Source organism: Portunus trituberculatus, chromosome 42, assembly GCF_017591435.1.
Source record: "Portunus trituberculatus isolate SZX2019 chromosome 42, ASM1759143v1, whole genome shotgun sequence".
Lineage (NCBI taxonomy): Eukaryota > Metazoa > Arthropoda > Malacostraca > Decapoda > Portunidae > Portunus > Portunus trituberculatus.
In genome coordinates, this window is record NC_059296.1 from 25,530,804 (window position 1) to 25,550,000 (window position 19,197).

General features: G+C 40.0%; 1 protein-coding gene across 2 annotated transcripts in view; it reads right to left on the minus strand.

Annotated features, from left to right (window-relative positions):
• The window catches only part of LOC123517353 (phospholipid-transporting ATPase VA-like), a 135,009-nt gene extending 125,244 nt beyond the window's left edge, over positions 1-9,765 (minus strand). For both annotated transcript variants that reach the window (XM_045277367.1, XM_045277369.1), the window contains exon 1: positions 9,689-9,765. In XM_045277367.1, the coding sequence (XP_045133302.1) occupies positions 9,689-9,727 (39 nt within the window). In that variant the 5' untranslated portion in view covers positions 9,728-9,765. The remainder of the gene's footprint in view (positions 1-9,688) is intronic.
• Between the last annotated feature and the right edge of the window lie 9,432 nt (positions 9,766-19,197).

The following is a 19,197-nucleotide window of genomic DNA, read 5'->3' on the forward strand; positions in this document are numbered from 1 at the left end:
TTGTACCATATTCTGAAACACATCTGGCCACATCTCCACTACTTTCAGAAGTCTCTAATAATAATCTAGTAGATGAACTTACTAAGGCTTTAAAAACTCTTTTTACGGACTGTCCGGTCGCCTGAACAGTCGGCCTGAGAGACGCCGGAGTGTCAACCACACACTATTCAAACTGCCTAAATGCATAACTCAGTTCTAGCGAGACAGCGCGGAGTGATGATGGCCTCTCCGATGGGTAAGGATGCCCTAGACCTACTTATGACAACAGCTATTTCAGTGCCCTACTAATTCAAAAAGAACAAGAGGATAAAGAGGAAAGTACGGACCAAGGAGTGGCTGCTGAAAAGGGATATATAGATTGTCACATATGAATTTACTGGAGTCGAGACTACCTACAGCCAGAAGATTGGTTCAGTTATCTCAGGATGGACGTATACACTTAGTTGATGCTGCTGTCTCTTGCAAGTCCTTTCATCAAAAAAGCAAGACAGATGCATGCGCAAGGCCATCACCTCATGAGAGGCTGACAGCATTTAATTTCTCTGCAAGCAAGTCATATGCTGGATTTTTTATCAGAATAGTCTTTTGATTTGATTTTCTAGAGACAGATTCTCCTTGTAATTGTTAATAAATTCCTTCTGAAAGCGCCGCTCTTCTTCCATGGAACAGAGGGTGCTTGGTGCGGCACACGTCTTTATTACACTGCCGAGTGCTGTACTGAGTGATGTGGCCTCAGGGCCGCCTGAAGTACCCATACTCTCAGTTCTGCCTGAACCAGACCGATGGAGTCAACCTGTCAGCTGCATGTCTCATCAGGTGGCCTTCAGTCTGCCTGAACAGGCCCCCTGCCTGTACACGCTCAGTTCTGCTTGAATAGTCCCGTTTTGCTTAGGCGGCTGGACAAACCGCCTGAGCATGTATGGCGCCCTTTCAGATAAACAACATTTCTACACTATTGACAGAAAAAACACTCCATAGAGAACCCGGCTAATCATCTCTGTGGCTTTTAAGAAAATAGTCGTGGTATAAGCAAAGCGTCTCTGAACACGAGCCCTTGAACAAAATTTAACGTAATATTTATATAATTTTAAGAGTGTCAGGTTAGCAGTTTTCTTGCTTCTTGTTGAACTGCGTTGTTACGGTGTGAAGTAAGCCTAGCCACTTCATACCTATTGAAAAGACAAGTATGGTAGTAGTAGTAGTAGTAGTAGTAGTAGTAGTAGTAGTAGTAGTAGTAGTAGTAGTAGTAGTAGTAGTAGTAGTAGTAGTAGTAGTAGTAGCAGCAGCAGCAGCAGCAGCAGCAGCAGCAGCAGCAGCAGCAGCAGCATTAGCAGCAGTGACACACCAACAACAGCAGCAGCAGCAGCATCCCCAACACTCCACATTCCCTGCATAGCCAGGATGATCACACGTACCGAGCTTAATGGTTATATTTCCTGACACGCTACTGGCCGGCCACCTCATGAACACTAGTCAGGGTTTCCCCTTGCAGCGCGGGCAAGGTGGCGCCGGGGTGGGGCTCGCACATCACACCCTGTCCTCACACCTTTGCCCCGGCGCCCCTGCCTCAAGATCCTGGTCGTTCATAATGCTTGGACAGCCAGCCACGTGAGATGAGGGCTGTCCGTGTCGCATGCTTTTCTTGACGAGTGGTCATCCTTCTCTATTGGCTTCATCTTCCACCCTCCTTCCAATACTGATACTAATACTAAAATTAATACTGTTACTACTACTACTACTACTACTACTACTACTACGACTATTACCACTACTAGTAGCTACTACTATACTACTACTACTACTACTATATAATAATAATAATAATAATAATAATAATAATAATAATAATAATAATAATTCTCAGCGTATGTTATGTAATTCTTATATACTTAATAATACAATGAAGAGGAGGAGGAGGAGGAAGAGGAAGAGGAAGAGGAAGAGGAAGAGGAAGAGGAAGAGGAGGAAGAGGAGTCGAGTGTGTGTGTGTGTGTGTGTGTGTGTGTGTGTGTGTGTGTGTGTGTGTGTGTGTGTGTGTGTGTGTGTGTGTGTGTGAGGAGGAGGAGGAGGAGGAGGAGGAGGAGGAGGAGGAGGAGGAGGAGGAGGAGGAGGAGGAGGAGGAGGAGGAGGAGGACGAGGACGAGGACGACGACAAGAAGAAATGAAGACGATAGCGATGAGGACAACCACCACCACCACCACTATCATGATCACCATCATCATCACGGACAAGAGTTGCGACACCACTTCACCTTCACCTTGAACGAGCGACTGTGCTTCTTCCCTATACACCCCTAACCACCCCCGGCACGTATAAACACACACACACACACACACACACACGTTCGTCACCTCCTCGAGTCACAACAGCATCAAAAAGACCTTTCTATCACCCACATTTTCTACGTTACATCAACCAAGGCAGCTCATCCCAAACAGCCTCGTAAAAATCAACATTACACGGTGTTTCTCCTTTCTCTTGTGTTTTTCTTCCTGGCATTCCAATTGGCTGAAACAAAACACTAGCAGCGCCGCGAGTAAGCTTGCAAATCGATCGATATTCAATAACCTGAGTGTGTGGGAGCCGAGCGTTGTTAGTCAATGATTCCCCAACTGTGCGTTCTGACTCTTTCTCTGACAAACTATGGAACTCCCTATGTACATACCTGCTTCTGCATTTCTATCTTCCTATGACCTGAACTCACTGAGGAGGAAGGTTTCAAGGCATTTATCCCATTCTTCTGGCTAACTTTCTCAGACCAGCAATGGGAACTGGCATTTAAGTGAACCTTCTTGCTCAGTCGTTTTTTATTGCCCTTGGCCTGATTTCCCCTCTTAATCAAAAACATAGATAAGCATAATTCTGAAAGATAGGTTTGTGCTCTTCAGTTTGTGCCTTTCACTGGGCTTGCACTCCACTGACTACAGGATTGATGCGCCGTCCGAGTCCAAGATGTGTAGTTTTTGTGCGCCAATAGATTTTGCGAACCATTGATTTAAGTCTTTGAAAGCACAATAGCCTGCCAGTGCTTGGGTTTGGTTGGGTTGGGTTAGGCTGGGTTAGGCTAGGTTTGGGGCGAGGGGCAGGGGCGGTTAGACATTGTAAAGTAAGTAACCTTAACTAACCTGAACCATCCGCAAGGTTACTATGTCATTACTACCTTCGATATGGCAGACAGAGAGAGAGAGAGAGAGAGAGAGAGAGAGAGAGAGAGAGAGAGAGAGAGAGAGAGAGAGAGAGAGAGAGAGAGAGAGAGAGAGAGAGAGAGAGAGAGAGAGAGAGAGAGAGAGAGAGAGAGAGAGAGAGAGAGAGAGAGAGAGAGAGAGAGAGAGAGAGAGAGAGAGAGAATTCATACTTGAAGAACAAGCAAAAACAAACACACACACACACACACACACACACACACACACACACACACACACACACATTGTAGTTCCGGTATGTAGCTTTTTTTATATTAACTAACATTATATCACTGTTTATAGATTGACACCTAACTTTTCCTTCTTTTTTCCCTCTTATTACATTAAAGAAAAAAGAAAACACTTCTCCATAGACAACAATAGTCAACAGTACCAGTAGTAAGTAGTTTGCTTACGCCCTTCTCTCCTGAATTAAAGAGATAGGAAGAAACTGATTCCCAAATAGAGAGGTAGCTGAATGGAATAGCCTCAGTGTAATCAAGTTGTTCGAGTTGTCACTAAGGAGCTTGAACAAAATAGTATACAAATTAATGGGAGGGGATGACAGGTGGAAGCATGTAGATCAATGGAATAGACTCGGTAATAAAATCCATAATTGAGTCATTAGGGATAAGATAAATTGTAGATGACAATGACAGGTGGAAGGGGAAAGTCATACACAGGGTTGACATGATCCATGAGAAAACTCCCACGTGTAGCTCTCATGACTTCCCACAGCTTTCCTTGTTTCCTTATGTTGTTATGAAGTCTCTTGTAATATTACGTGAGCAGATTTCAAGGGTAATTCGCGTCTCCTCACTCCAGCACAGTTCATAGCAGCGTGCGAGTGTTTCTGTATAACGGCATGGTATGTATTGTCACCACATCCAGAATACGCAGTGAGCGAGTAAAGCCTTGACGTAACAATCAGATTCATGGTTGGTTCTTGAGTAACAAATTGACCATTGGTTAGTGCAAGACTTTCAATAGTCGTGTGTGTGTGTGTGTGTGTGTGTGTGTGTGTGTGTGTGTGTGTGTGTGTGTGTGTGTGTGTGTAGGACTGAGTCAACCCTTGTAATAGTTCATTCTATTACCAAATTATTATAATTATTTTTCTTTAAACACACACACACACACACACACACACAAACTATATAGTGGCTTAAACACTCGACTCACACCCGAGAAGGCCCAGCTTCCAGTCCCAGCCTGGGCATGGCAAATGAGCGAGCCTCTCATGTGTAGCCCATATTCACCTAGCAGCCAGTACAAATGTCCGGGATGTGACCCAAGGGACTGTGACCTCACTGTCTCGGTGTGTGGTGTGGGAGGGATCTCAGTCCTACCGTAAGATCGGTCAGTATGACCCCTAACCCATTTCCGCAGGGGAACGGCTGGCTGGGTGACCAGCAGACAACCATAGGTGAATGACACACACACACACACACACACACACACACACACACACACACACACACACACACGCACACAAAAAAAATTAGTTTCCCGCAAAGATGTGTTGGGACTTGGAACAGTTTGAGTGAGGAAGTGGTGTCAGCAAAGAGTGTACATAGTTTTAAAGAAAAATTGGATAAGTGTAGATATGGAGACGGGACCACACGAGCATAAAGCCCAGGCCCTGTAAAACTACAACTAGGTAAATACACACACACATTTTGGTGGAGCATTTCACTTGTAGGTATACTCACTACATTGTTTTATTTGAGGAAATACAAACATGCACACATTCCTCCAAATTATTGTTAAACTCCTCTTGTTAAGATTTTAATGTGCCCTCATGTTGGAAAGGCTTTTTATCGGTGTGTGTGTGTGTGTGTGTGTGTGTGTGTGTAGCCTTGACACAATGAGAGGGAGCGACCGTGGGGCCCTCTTGGGGACTTTGGTGAAGGTCAAAGTTGTAAAGACGGCACCACCTCCATCTGCCAGAAAAAAGAAGAAGAAAAGAAAAGAAGAAGAAGAAGAAGAAGAAGAAGAAGAAGCAAAGTAGTAGTAGTAGTAGTAGTAGTAGTAGTAGTAGTAGTAGTAGTAGTAGTAGTAGTAGTAGTAGTAGTAGTAGAAGATAAAAATCGTATTGTAGTAGTAGTAGCAGTAGTAATATTTCTATCAATACTGTAACTTCCACCTCCAAATTACGTCCTGACCTCTGCCCGCCACAACACATGCCAGTGAGGGAGGCCACCAACACCACCAGTAAGATCAGGAAATACACAAACAACAAAACAGTGGAAATGATGCAAAGGATTACGAAATGGACACTAATATAAATAAACAATTCCCGTCCTTCCAACTTCTCCTCTTCCATCCTCCTCTTCTTGCCTCCTCCTCTTTCTCTCCATGGAAACGTATTACTATCCCTCCCACTTGCTTCTCATCCTTCTCTCCTCCTCCCTCTCCTTCTCCTCCTCCTCCTCCTCCTCCTCCTCCTCCTTTTTCTCCCTTCTCACCTCCTCCTCCTCCTCCCTCTCTTTCTCCTCCTCCTCCTCCTCCTCCTCCTCCTCCTCCTCCTCCTCCTCCTTTTTTTTCTTCTCTTCCTCCTCCTCCTCCTCCTGTCCCTTCACCATGACCTTGCCTGGATCTGCTTCTTGGGAAATACACGTCAGACCGGTTTAGTGGGTGTGATTTTCTGATTTTCCTACTTTCTGGGGAACTTCCATTTAAAACTGTGGAAGTATGGGAAATGTGTATACGTAGGGTTTCTCTCTCTCTCTCTCTCTCTCTCTCTCTCTCTCTCTCTCTCTCTCTCTCTCTCTCTCTCTCTGTGTGTCTTTTGTCGATGTTCTTAACCCCTTGAATATTGGGACACAATTTTAACTTAAGATTTGTGCATGATTGGACCATTTCATTGACATTAAGAAAGGTTTATGGAGGTCAAAAGGTGAATGGCCAGTCTTTACTATTTTAATACCCCCATGATTTTCTGAAGCTGTATAAAATCACCAAATAGTAAGAAGAATTAATTTGAAAATGCATAATGGTACTGAAGGGGTTAAAGTAATAATGTATTTAAATAAGGGAAAAGAAGCAAATAGCTATAAAATAAAGGTTAATAAATGAAATAGTATATTAATTAAGTTGTCAATACTGAGTCATTAGGAAGCTTTTGAAATAAGTTTAGACAGATTTATGGATGAGGATGACAGGTGGGAATAGGTAAATAAGGTTTCATGTGAGAACTGCAACATGTAGGTCTAATGATTAGCTACTCTCTCTCTCTCTCTGAATATTATCACATGGAAAACAGCCACATAATGTTTGATTTTTTTATATAACAATTTTTATAATATTACATCAAACACCATCTACCTTCAGCCACTTCACCTCCATCCCAGAACTACCAAGGATTGGCTAGCCATCAGGACATCAACACACTGCACATGTATCCGGTGTCAAATGGAGAGAACCTTAAGAAAAATCACAGTTGCACATTAAGAGAGGGTTTCCTGGAACATTCAGCATTCCTGCACCCCAACACTTTTTTTCCTTTAAGTATGAGAGGCCAAGGGCAACAAAATGATTAAACAAAAAGCCCACTGAGATGCCTGTAAGTTGCAAAGCAGGTCCAAGAGAGTTAGCCAAAAGAATGAGATAAATGTTTTGAAACCTCCCTCTTAACTAAACTCAGCTTACAGGATGTTGGAAATATAGAAGCAGGTAGGGAATTCCAAAGTTTATCAGAGAAAAGGAAGAATGATTGAGAGTAAAGGTTAACTCTTGCATTAGAGATGGACAGAATAGGTGTGAAAGGAAGAAGAAAGTCTTGTGCAGTGAGGACGCAGGAAGAAAGAAATGCAATTAGCAAGATCAGAAGAGCAGTGGGTATGGAAATAGCAATAGAAGATAGCAAGAGATGAAACATTGAGACAGTGAAAAACTGCAGCCTTTAGGAGCCTTTAGTGACCAGGTAACAAGTGTGGATTATCACCTCATACAAGGCAAGGTCAGTATTTTATTTTCTAAGGCATCTATTTGTTTGGATAATTCCAACTTATCATTTTCTCTTAATGCTTAGGGGAGAAGTCAAAGGAAGTCTGATTCAAGACTGGTGAGACTGACTTTGATGAAGATGCACAGGTTTTTTTTTTTTTTTTTTTTCTTTCTCTTTTTGCTGCTTCTTTTTTCCCTATTCCTCTTATGTCCCCAGTATGTGTGTGTGTGTGTGTGTGTGTGTGTGTGTGTGTGTGTGTGTGTGTGTGTGTGTGTGTGTGTGTGTGTGTGTGTGTGTGTGTGTGTGTGTGTGTGTGTGTGTGTGTGTGTGTAAACCAGTTCTCCACACACCACACACAAGCATGAGACACCTGGCACACTATTAATATTCCCACTGCTTCTTCCCTCCCTCTCTGGTGTGTGCTCTCATGGCCACAGGTTACTTAAGATGGGAGAAGAGATGATACCGATAACAGATGGAGAAGTGGCAGTAGTAGTGGTGATAGTTCTAATAAGGAATGATGAAGATGGAGTTTTTCTATTTTTTTCTTTTTACTTTTTTTACTTTTTTGTGCATGTTATTTTTTATCCATATTTACATGTGTGTGTGTGTGTGTGTGTGTGTGTGTGTGTGTGTGTGTGTGTGTGTGTGTGTGTGTGTGTGTGTGTGTGTAACTGGTTCTCTATACATTACATACAAACAAGGAACATCCAGAGCCTTATCAATAATCTCACTGCTGGTGTTTGGTGATGTAGAACAATGACTAGTGAGAAGATGGAGGTGGCAAGATGCAACATTCTGACCTTTTGATATTATTACAAAATTGCACAACTCTCTCATTCTGGCTCATGAAACTATGTACATGCAATTGTATTTTTCTAGAGTCACTTAAAGCATGTATATATGTCAGGATATCAGGTTAGATTATGTTAAAAATAAATCAATAAATAAATGTGATTCATGGTTAGACTAGGTAAAAATGCATGAATAAGTAGCTGGTTGTTATGAAGTATATAGATATGATAAGTGTGAAATTTCCTGGGGTAAAAAATACATGGATAGGTAAATAAAAGTGACTAATGAAATATAAGATAACTGACAGATCTCCCAGTTAGATTAGGTACAAACACAAATAAACAGGTCTCTAACAACAATGTCAATGAAGTACTATAATAACATTCCTACCAACGCTACTAATAAATGATCAATTGCTAAATCTTAAGACAGGGAGAGAACCAAGAATGAGAAGAGTTCAAGATTATTTCCTACAAGAGAAATAGTCTATAAATCAGAGAATGTTCTTGCCAATAAAGTTAGAATGAATAAGGTCACTGCAAATTTATTGAAAGGCAAGATATTTATCCCATACTTATGGCTCACTCTCTCAAACCTGTTCAAGGACTGGCATCTCAGGTTGACCAAAACAAAGCACCAAACATCCAAACAGCTTATATTCACACCTTCAGCCCCATTATCCCAAGATATGTACGTACATAGAAAGGGAAGACATGAAGAGCATAATGCCAGATAAGCTTAAAAGTTAAAGGTTGGACTTCAAGAGGAGTTGTGTTGCATTTCCCTGCAAGCATTTAGCCACATAATAGATCTTCTGTGGACATCCCTTTCAGACACTTCCCTACGATGTTTCCCTAAATACTGTACAAATGAAGTGTTGTAACAGTAAATGTCCAGCCAGACAACAACCTGTCTCCACTTTAAGCACTCTAAGTATCTTCTGCCTTAGAAAATAAATAAATCTATCTATTCACTTACTAAGGTAGTAATCTCACCCAGAATGACCCTGAGCACTAATCATTCATACCATCACACTCTTAACCTCATCATCCCATACTGGAGAGGATAGGCAAGTGAACCACCCTCCTACACCTCAATGTGACAGACACCAAATCATTGAATAAATAATTAATCATCTGACAATTTGAAGTCTTTTCTTTTTTTCAGGTAAAATTCAAATTCTTCCAGAAATTTAAAGTGACAATCCATATTCTTCAGAGGATTTGATTTTGTTTCTGAGGATTGAATTCACCTTGCAAACTATTTAGTATCACACAGAGATGTGTAAAAAACATTAATGACAACAAGCATGGCTGGGAGCTTACAATAGCAAAAAAAAATCTATCATGATAACCGCTGAATCAATAACAAAAACCTTATTGTCTATAATCAATAACTTTACCACCAAATTATTGATAACCAATAAATCAATAAATACAAAAGTCCAGACTAGTAATATTTCAAAAGAAAAAATCAATAAATCCAAATCTTCACATTTATCTCAGAAAATTTTTAAAAACTTATGAAAAAAATTCAAATGCAATGTTTCCCTTTTCCTTCATTAGCTAATGAAAAGTTTTAAGTAAAATAACTATATTTCATTTTGAAAGTAAAAAAAATTCAACATGCTAATAATTTAAAAAACTACAATCATCAATTATCAGTTGTTTGGAACCAAAAGTATTGGCAGTACCAATAAATCAATAACAATGGAAGAATAATTTTTGGATAACCGATAATGCCCACCTAAGGTGACTAGTGTACCTGTGTCAGCAGCTGGTAGAGTATGTGTGTGTGTGCCATGGTGATGCATCTCCTGACACAGATCCCACCATCACACACACTGGCACACTGATTTGGATATGCTTCATTCCAAGCAACACACCTCTGGGCATGACGTCAAATACACACTGCACACAGTGACGATGACGGTGCATACAAGATACATTATCAATAAGTGCTGTGATAAGTTCTTCACTATTTCTGGTCAAGAAAATAAGAAATAATGTTTGTTTGTTTCTCTCATTACTTCTCAATGTCCTGCTTTATCTACTTCAAACTCCATCTATTTCTCCATCCACTATCCATATTTGGATCATTACACAGCTGCATGAAACATTCATCCTCCCCAAGCAATATTCACAGGCATGATTAATAACAACCATAAAAAATATACAAAAAAAGAAAAACTAAAGAAATAAAAAAAATGTCCGGAACACTTGATAATTATGAAAAAGGAATGCAGTAATGATATAAAGTCACATGTGTGCAAAGCTATTTAAAATGGATGCAAGTAGAATACTAATGCATAGCTATTTTCTGAACTAATGGGCATGAATCATGATGTAATGGCTTCATTCGAAACCACCAACTTTCATACAGAATCTAAACTGGTATTTCATTAATTTCATTGCACTGAAATTGCATGCATGTAAACAGTTCTGATTCCTGTAAATTTGCAAATCTTAAATGAAATGTCAGCAATATTCTTGTAACACTGACCTCACTGAATTTAAAAACTTCATCTCCTTGTGGGCAAAGGTATCATAAGATTATAGCAGATACAAAGCACCTTCTCACTAAGCTCTTGAAAGACAGAAAATCAAGTCAACAGTTTGAATGATTAGAACAGTCACCTTCCCATAAACAGGCTAATTGTAAACTGACTTCCAGTAACAACAATGGTGACAGAGAAGAAACTTTGACCAACCAGTGTACAAACAAGTAAAACATATAACCTTTGAGTAAATATTCTGTTATGATAGTATAAATTTTATAACAGTATTTGCTACTGTCCCATCTTTAGCTGGCCACTAAGATCTTTGTAAGACTTCTACCCAGTGTTCCCTACAGCTTTGCAAATACATGGCTCAGTAACCATTCCATGCCAACAAACCTGACTTCAATTGCCACACACACCTGCTTTAAGGTATATATTTCACTTAAAAAATATGGTATTGATGAGTTGCACAGACCACATTTAGTACATATATATGTATTGTATCTGCAAAACTTGCAGTTTTGAACAGTGGCATCATGACACTGCAATTCATGTAAAGGTAGCTACTGTGTGTAACCTATATTGTCTATCTTTAATGCACATCAAAGATTTTCATTAAGCATATGTACTGTAATACTGCAACTGACCTAAAGAGGCTCATGTGTATGATAGTGTGTACAAAAGATAAGAGCTATTAGTATATATGTAAGTAAACAAAAGTAAGGTATTAGGCTTTGAAGAGTAAAGTAGCCAGTCACTGAGTTTGATTGCCTGTAAGAGATGAATTCACAAACAAATTTTAAATCAAGCTGACCTGAGAAAAATCAAAATACTGTAACTACATAATCTGGACATTTTAACTTGATGAGATGCAACCATGAAGGGTAAAACAATGCACTGATCCAGCGATGTCTGTAAGATTAATGCGTGGTGAAAGCGATGAAAATGTGCATAAGAAATCTGGTATGTCAAACCAAGATAAGGAATGAAATCACCAGAGTGATTCAGGCAGTAGAGCACACCACTATAAGATTGTCTGACCACATATCATAATAACATAACTAAATTTCTTAAAGTATATAACATCAGGAATAATAATGATAAAAAAAAGTATGATATGCACACACTACCTCAACACACTCTCTTGCTATGCAGGCAAACTTTTGATTGTGTTATACACAAAACACATATATACAACTATAAAATATATCAATACAAATAATTTACAGAAAGCAATATCAAAATTGGACTTTTCCTTTATCACCATGCCCTTAATGACTTCTAATGAATTGATAGGTTATCTTAGGAAGTACTGTACATAGTACTTTTACCAATGAGTACCACTTGTAGTTAACATAAGCAAGATATATTAAAATCCCTTTTTATCTAAGGTTATTGTGGTGACAATTATCCAAACATGTTGTTACCTTGGAACTCTCAATCAGTAATGAAATATATACCTGATAAAATATGGCACTACTTCCATGTATTTTGAAAAGCAAAGAATGACAGTCACAACAAAACTGTCTGAAATGCCTTTTTTTTTTTTTTTTTTTTTTGTCCTTTCCTACCACCTTCACAAAAACTTGAGGACCTTGTAAGAAAAGCTACCCTGGATGCTGCCACCTCACAATGCTTGATTAGTTCTGAGATAATTGTTACCTCATGATTCAGCAGAGCAAAACAAGGCATTTCAAATTATTTTAATGAGACTAATTCTGAACACATCTATATACACTGAATAAGTATACTTATGAGTATGGATTCCATTACTAATCACAGCATTAAAATCACAAATGTTAAATGTTTTCCTAATGTCTTCATACGGCAGACTGTTGGTGGTTCGATGAGAGGGACTGGACCAGTCAGGAAACAAAAATTTGTCTCAAGAGTACTAAAGGCTAACAATATATAATTCTTCCCTCAACATTCATTCATTTTACACATACATACACACACACATATATATATATATATATATATATATATATATATATATATATATATATATATATATATATATATATATATATATATATATATATAATATTAGCCTAGCGAACGAAGTTCTCATCTTTGAGTTGAAGGAGGAGGTTAAGAGGCTTGGGGAGGCAGTGGAAAAAATTAGGCAGGAGATCAGTGTTAGGCCGAAGGTTGGACCTTCTGAGGGTGACAGGATGGCTTGGCCCTCTGTCGGGAAGAGCAGAGTGGGGAAGAGGGAGCAGGCAAGCCAGACTGGGAAAGATAGTAGTCACGATGGGCAGAGATGGCAGGTTGCGAGGGAAGGAAAGCGGAGGCAGTTAGGGAGGATAGGACTAAACCTGTTGAGTGTGAAAATAGGTTCGGTTTGTTGGAGGGGAGGGAGAGTGAGAGTGGAGTGAATGAAGTGGTTGTGGTGAGTGAAAGGAGAAAGAAGGGGGTAGAGGAGAGGAGGAGGAGGGTTGTGCCTAGCACACCTCAGGTGTGTGTGGTGGGTGACTCTCAGGTTAGGTATTTAGATAGCACTTTCTGTGGGAAAGACAGGGATAGGAGGACGAACGTGTGTATGCCTGGTGCAGGTGTGAAGGCAGTGAGTGAGGAGGTGCAGAAGAGGGTTGGGGGGATGGAGAGGGAGGGTGTAGTAGTTTTGCACGTAGGTGGGAACGATGTCAGAGCAGGTGGGTCGGAGGAGTTAGTGGCAAGATTTCGGGAAATGTTAGGCAAGATAAGGGAGAGTGGTAGGAGGTGTGTAGTGTCAGGAATCTTGCCTCGTGTGTATGTTAGCAGGGAATGGTTGTCTAGAGCCATTGGTGTGAATGATCGGGTAAAAGGGATGTGTAAGGATGTGGGTGTCAGCTTTGTGGATGTATGGGATAGGTTCTATGGGCGAAGGGATTTGTATGCTAGGGATGGTGTGCATCTGAGTAGGAAGGGTGTGGATGTGCTGAGTGGATGTCTGGAGGGGAGTTGGGATGGAGTGTAGGGGTGAGGTAGCAAATGCATTCCAGAAGAAAGATGCTAGACATAAATTAGATAGGATAAACAGAGATAGTGAAAAGATTAGGAAAGATTTCCAGGTGCAAATAGGAGAGAATAAGATTAGGATTCCAAATAAGGAGACAGCATCTAGGAAGGTAGCAGGACTTAAATGTTTTTATGTAAATGCCAGGAGTCTTAGGAACAAGAAGGACGAGTTATCTAGTTATATAGTTGAGGAGGACTTAGATGTTGTATGTGTCACAGAGGCATGGGTAAATGAGGAAAAGTTTAGGAAAATAGGAAAGAATATGAAGTAGATGGATACATTATGTATTTACACCAGAGAATTGGTAGGATAGGTGGAGGAGTAGTTATTTATGTAAAAAATCCTTCATTTCCAGTCAGGTTAATGGTATTAAGGTAGATAACAGAGTAGAGTCCTTATGGCTGGATGTTAGAGTAAACAAAAGTAAGGTTATTAGAGTAGGAGCTTTTATAGACCACCTAACCAGTCAGCAGATGTAGACAACCTTATGGTAGATGAGATAAATAGGGGTGTACTAGTCAGACAATTATCTTAGGGATTTTAATCTTAAGTCAGTAAACTGGGAGAGGATGGTAGGAGATGCTAGTGAAAATAAGTTTATGGAAAGTTTTCAGGATAACTATTTAGTGCAGATGGTAGATAAACCTACTAGGGGGAGGAAGGTTTTAGACATAGTACTAACAAATATTGAGCATTGTTTAAAGGAAGTTGAGGTAGGAGAGACTTTAGCAAACAGTGACCATCATATAATTAGATTTATCATTAATTCCAGTAGGGATAATATAGTGAATAAGACTAGAGTCCCAAACTATCAGAAAGGCAATTATGGTAGGTTACGTCAGTTATTAGGAGAGGTAAACTGGGAAGATAGTTTTGGAAATAAAACTGCACAGGAGATGTGGGATATTTTTAAGGTTGTAGTAAAGGGTATAGTGATGCAGTGTATCCCTTACAAAGATATAAGGCAGAGAAACAGGAAGCCATTATGGTGGACTCATGAGATAGGTAGCCAGATCAGAGAGAAGAAGAGGGCATACAGAGAGTTGCAGAAAAGTGGGAAGATGTAGATTTGATTAGGTACAGACAGGTCAGAGATGATTTGAGTAAGGTTATAAAAAAAGTAAAAGGCAGGCAGAGATAAAACTAGCTAGAGCTGGGAGTAAAGATCCCAAAAATTATATAGTTATTACAAGGTCAGTGATAAAAGAAATAAGGATAGGATTGGACCACTCAGAAAAGATGGTGTAGTAGTGGATCAAAATGAAGACATAGTAGAATTATTGAATGAACAATTTTCTTCAGTATTTACTAGGAAAGAATAGGAAATCCTGTTACAAACAGTGTGACGAGTAGTTTAAGAGCTTTAGAAAATATTGATATAAAACCGGGAATTATTAGGAAATTTATTCTTGAACTAGACGATAGGAAAGCTAGTGGTCCTGATGAGCTACATGCCAGAGTACTTAGGGAGGGTGTAGACAGTATTTCTGAAGCACTTAAGTTAATCTTTGAAAGATCACTTAGGTTTGCTGAGATACCTCAGGACTGGAAGTTAGCTAATGTTACTCCAATATTTAAAAAGGTAGGAAGGATGATGCGAATAATTATAGACCGATCAGTTTAACTAGTATAGTATGTAAGATACTAGAGAAAATCATTAAGGGTAGTATTTGGGAGCATTTAAATGAGAATAGATTAATTAGAGATACCCAACATGGCTTTAGATCAGGGAGGTCCTGTCTTACAAATTTGCTCGATATCTTAGAATATATTACCAAGGAGTTAGATGATGGAAATAGCATAGATGTTATATATCTAGATTTTAGCAAGGCGTTTGATAAGGTACCGCATAGGAGGCTAGTGTACAAATTGAGACTACATGGGATAGGGGTAGGTTAGTTGATTGGATTAGTGAATGGCTTTCTGATAGGAAACAGAGAGTAGTATTAAATGGGGCAATGTCTGAGTGGAAGGAAGTGGTTAGTGGGGTACCCCAAGGATCAGTGCTAGGACCTCTTCTTTTCTTGGTGTACATTAACGATTTAGATATAGGAATTAGTAGCAAAGTATCAAAGTTTGCAGATGATACTAAGATAGCATGTGCAGTACAGGGTGAAAAGGACAATTACAGAATACAACGAGACCTGGACAGGCTGATAGCATGGGCAGACAGGTGGCAGATGGAGTTTAATTCTAAAAGTGTCAGGTTATGCATTTAGGTAAAGACAACACAAACTTTAACTATGAGATGGAGGGATGTTGGCTAGAGGCAGTAGAGGAAGGAAAGGATTTAGGAGTAGTGATAGACAGGACTATGAAATTTTCAAAGCAATGTTTAGAAGCAAGAAATAGGGCAAATAGGATCCTGGGTTTTATAAATAGAAATGTTAGTTATAAAAGTAAGGAAGTGGTGCGTAGCTTATATAATTCCTATGTTAGGCCCCATTTAGAGTATTGCATACAGGCCTGGTCACCCCATTATAGGCAGGATATCAACATGTTAGAAGCAGTTCAGAGAAGAGCAACTAGGATGATACCAGCATTAAAGCGCCTGGAGTATAGAGATAGATTAAAGGAATTAAACATGTTTTCATTTGAGAGGAGATGTATAAGAGGATATGATAGAGTTATTTAAAATGTTCTCAGATACAAACTACATAGATGTGAGATCTTTCTTTACCTTAGAGGAGGAAATAGGACTAGAAATCATGGCAGGAAGATTAGAAAGCAAGGCTGCAGGTTAGATATAAGAAAATATTTCTTTAGTCATAGGGTGGTAGACTTCTGGAATGCATTGCCAGAGACGGTTGTAAATAGCACTAGTTTGACAATGTTTAAAAACAGATTAGATAAGCACTTAAATTTATTAGATTTATAATTATGTATAGCATTGCATGATAGTTTTTATAAGAAATTTACTATAGTTAAACAGGACATGATCCCCATGTATGGGGACCACGAATTGTAGAGGATTTCGCTGCAGGACTTAGCCCTGTTAATGGGCCAAATATTTAGAATTAGTATCTAATGTATTGTGTACTTGTAAGTGTATCTTTAAGTACTGATGACGAGGTCGCTGTGCGACTGATACAGGATAACCTAGATGGGCCCTGGTGGCCCTTTGTTATCCTATTATTTATGTTATGTTATAAAATCCACAGCATGTAAACATAGCAGCATAGAATTTCCCCTGCCCTATATAATCCCTTTTCCATTAGAGGCCCAAGTCAGGAGAAACAAAAAAAAAAAACAGGAATATTGCATGAAGCGGAGGATTTAACTAAACTGAAGCAGAATCACAGACATGAGAACATGACATCAAATAGTGGGAGCACGCCTCTGCCATCACACTGTCACCACTCGGCTCACAAGCACTAAGGAACTACAGAGAACGTGTCTTCCGGGAAGCAAGCCTATCAGACCCAAGATAACACCGCCGGCCACTCTGGGCACGCCGAGGTCAGCCCACCACAGCACTCAGCACGCGGCCCAGCTGGTGTTGCCTGCTGCCCCATACCCGCCCTGCACCCCACCAAACACAGCCACCACCACACCCTCGAGACACAAGCAGCATACAGGGCGGTGGTGGTTGCGGGGCGTGAACGAGTAGCACTAAGAAGAACTAAGAAAGAAGGGTACACACGACCACACCAAACTAGACCACAACACAAGGCACCACCAGTCCCGTCGCCAGGCTGTATCCTCGTCTTATCTCTCACCATTATATCTACTTAACACTCTCCTTGTGGTACTTACATTGCGATGAAAAGGAAATCCAAAAGGGAAGGTAAATAGCCTGTGAATAAGGGAGGTTAACACAACACTACTGCAGGAGAGGTCGCTACACACCCTATAAGAACGGGAGTAACACTGACACTGGCCTGACGTAAACAACTCAAGCTGCCTCTGGTGACGTCACGAGGAAACACCACACCATCGCCTTGCGTGTATTACCACGTATTATACTAGGAAACGCTTGAGGAAGATTGGAAGGAAAAACCTAGCCTATTGATTTCCAGTCACTGTTTAGCTATTCATTTAGGAGCCCGTATATGACTCTTTTCAAATCATGATCTACACACAATGATATTTACCTACCTAGGTAACTACAATGTATAATCTGAACACTTCATGTAATAACTTAATCTAACCTAAGCCTCAAATGGAAATGTTAATGTTATTTCACTATTATTCAAACTCTAACTTGGAATAATATTGAGATAATCGGCCATTCTGTCCAGCCACTTACAACCAGCTTACGGTGCCCCAATTATATATGAAAGCAGGCTGACTGTTTAGGTAGAGAATCACGCCCCGGGTCATCACCACATCCGTTGTCCAGGGTCCAGCGAATCCACACCGATGCACACTTGCTCTATAGGTATACCCACAATCTTCATAAATCACAGCTTCATCTTTGAAGGCCTCTTAATTAATAAAAGCTTCTCATTTCAGACTGGAGATCAAGAGAGATGTGGGGAGAGGTTGAACAGCTGTATTAAAAAACAGGTCTTTCACCACAGCTGTTTTCAAAGGCAACAGTGACAACTAACTCAATTATCAATATTATTTTCCTTTTAATGCTATAGAAACGTTATCAACGTATTATATTAGAATCGTATGAACACTTAGGAAACCGTGTAACTTCAAATCGAGGCTCTTTAAAGTGATAGAAATGCAGCGTGGAAATATTTCAGAATGATCGACAAGCGTGAAGGAAAACGCAAAGATGTATAGTTACGTATTATCATTTGCCTATTTTATTTATTGTTTATTTGTTTGTTTATCTATCTATCTGTTCACTTATATTATTTTTACCTGAGGAATGACACTTTTCCGTGCTGGCAAAGTAGTTCATTTGTTTTCTGATTTATCTACCTAGGTAACTATTCCTTTTCATTAATATTATTGGTTATGCATTCTTATACCAAGTTAGAGATTTCCCAGTATAATTCTCATTCACCACTTGCTCTTGGTGATTCAAATAATTGTTACATTAAACTTTTTTTTTTTTTTTTTTGTCTTGCCGTTGTGGTAAAATGACTCAGTAGTGCTATCAGGGGAAAACAAGTTGACGAGTGGGGATTTCAATCGTATCCAACTATAGTATGTAATTAGTGAATGAGCAGGATGAAAGCTTTTATCAACTATTCTCTGCACTACTAAAATATCAATGAATAGATATGTTTAAATCTCTCTCTCTCTCTCTCTCTCTCTCTCTGTGTGTGTGTGTGTGTGTGTGTGTGTGTGTGTGTGTGTGTGTATATAATTCACCACGACGGTCGTCTGCTGGTCACCCAGCCAGCCTTCCCCATTACGGAGCGAACTCAGAGCTCATAGACCGATCTTCGGGTAAGACCACAACACACTCCACACACCGGGAAAGCGAGGCCAAAACCCCTCGAATTACATCCCGTACTTATTTACTGCTAGGTGAACAGGGGCTACACTATAAGAGACTTGCCCATTTGCCTTGTCGCTTTCCGGGATTCGAACCCAGATCCTCTCGGTTGTGAGCCGAGCGTGCTAACCACTACACTACGCGGTGTGTGTGTGTGTGTGTGTGTGTGTGTGTGTGTAATTCACCACGGTCGTCTGCTGGTCACTCAGCCAGCTTTCCCCATTACGGAGCGAGCTCAGAGTTCGTAGTCCGATCTTCGGTTAGGACTGTGTGTGTGTGTGTGTGTGTGTGTGTGTATTTACCTAGTTGTATTTACCTAGTTGTAGTTTTACAGGGCCTGGGGTTTATGCTCGTGTGGTCCCGTCTCC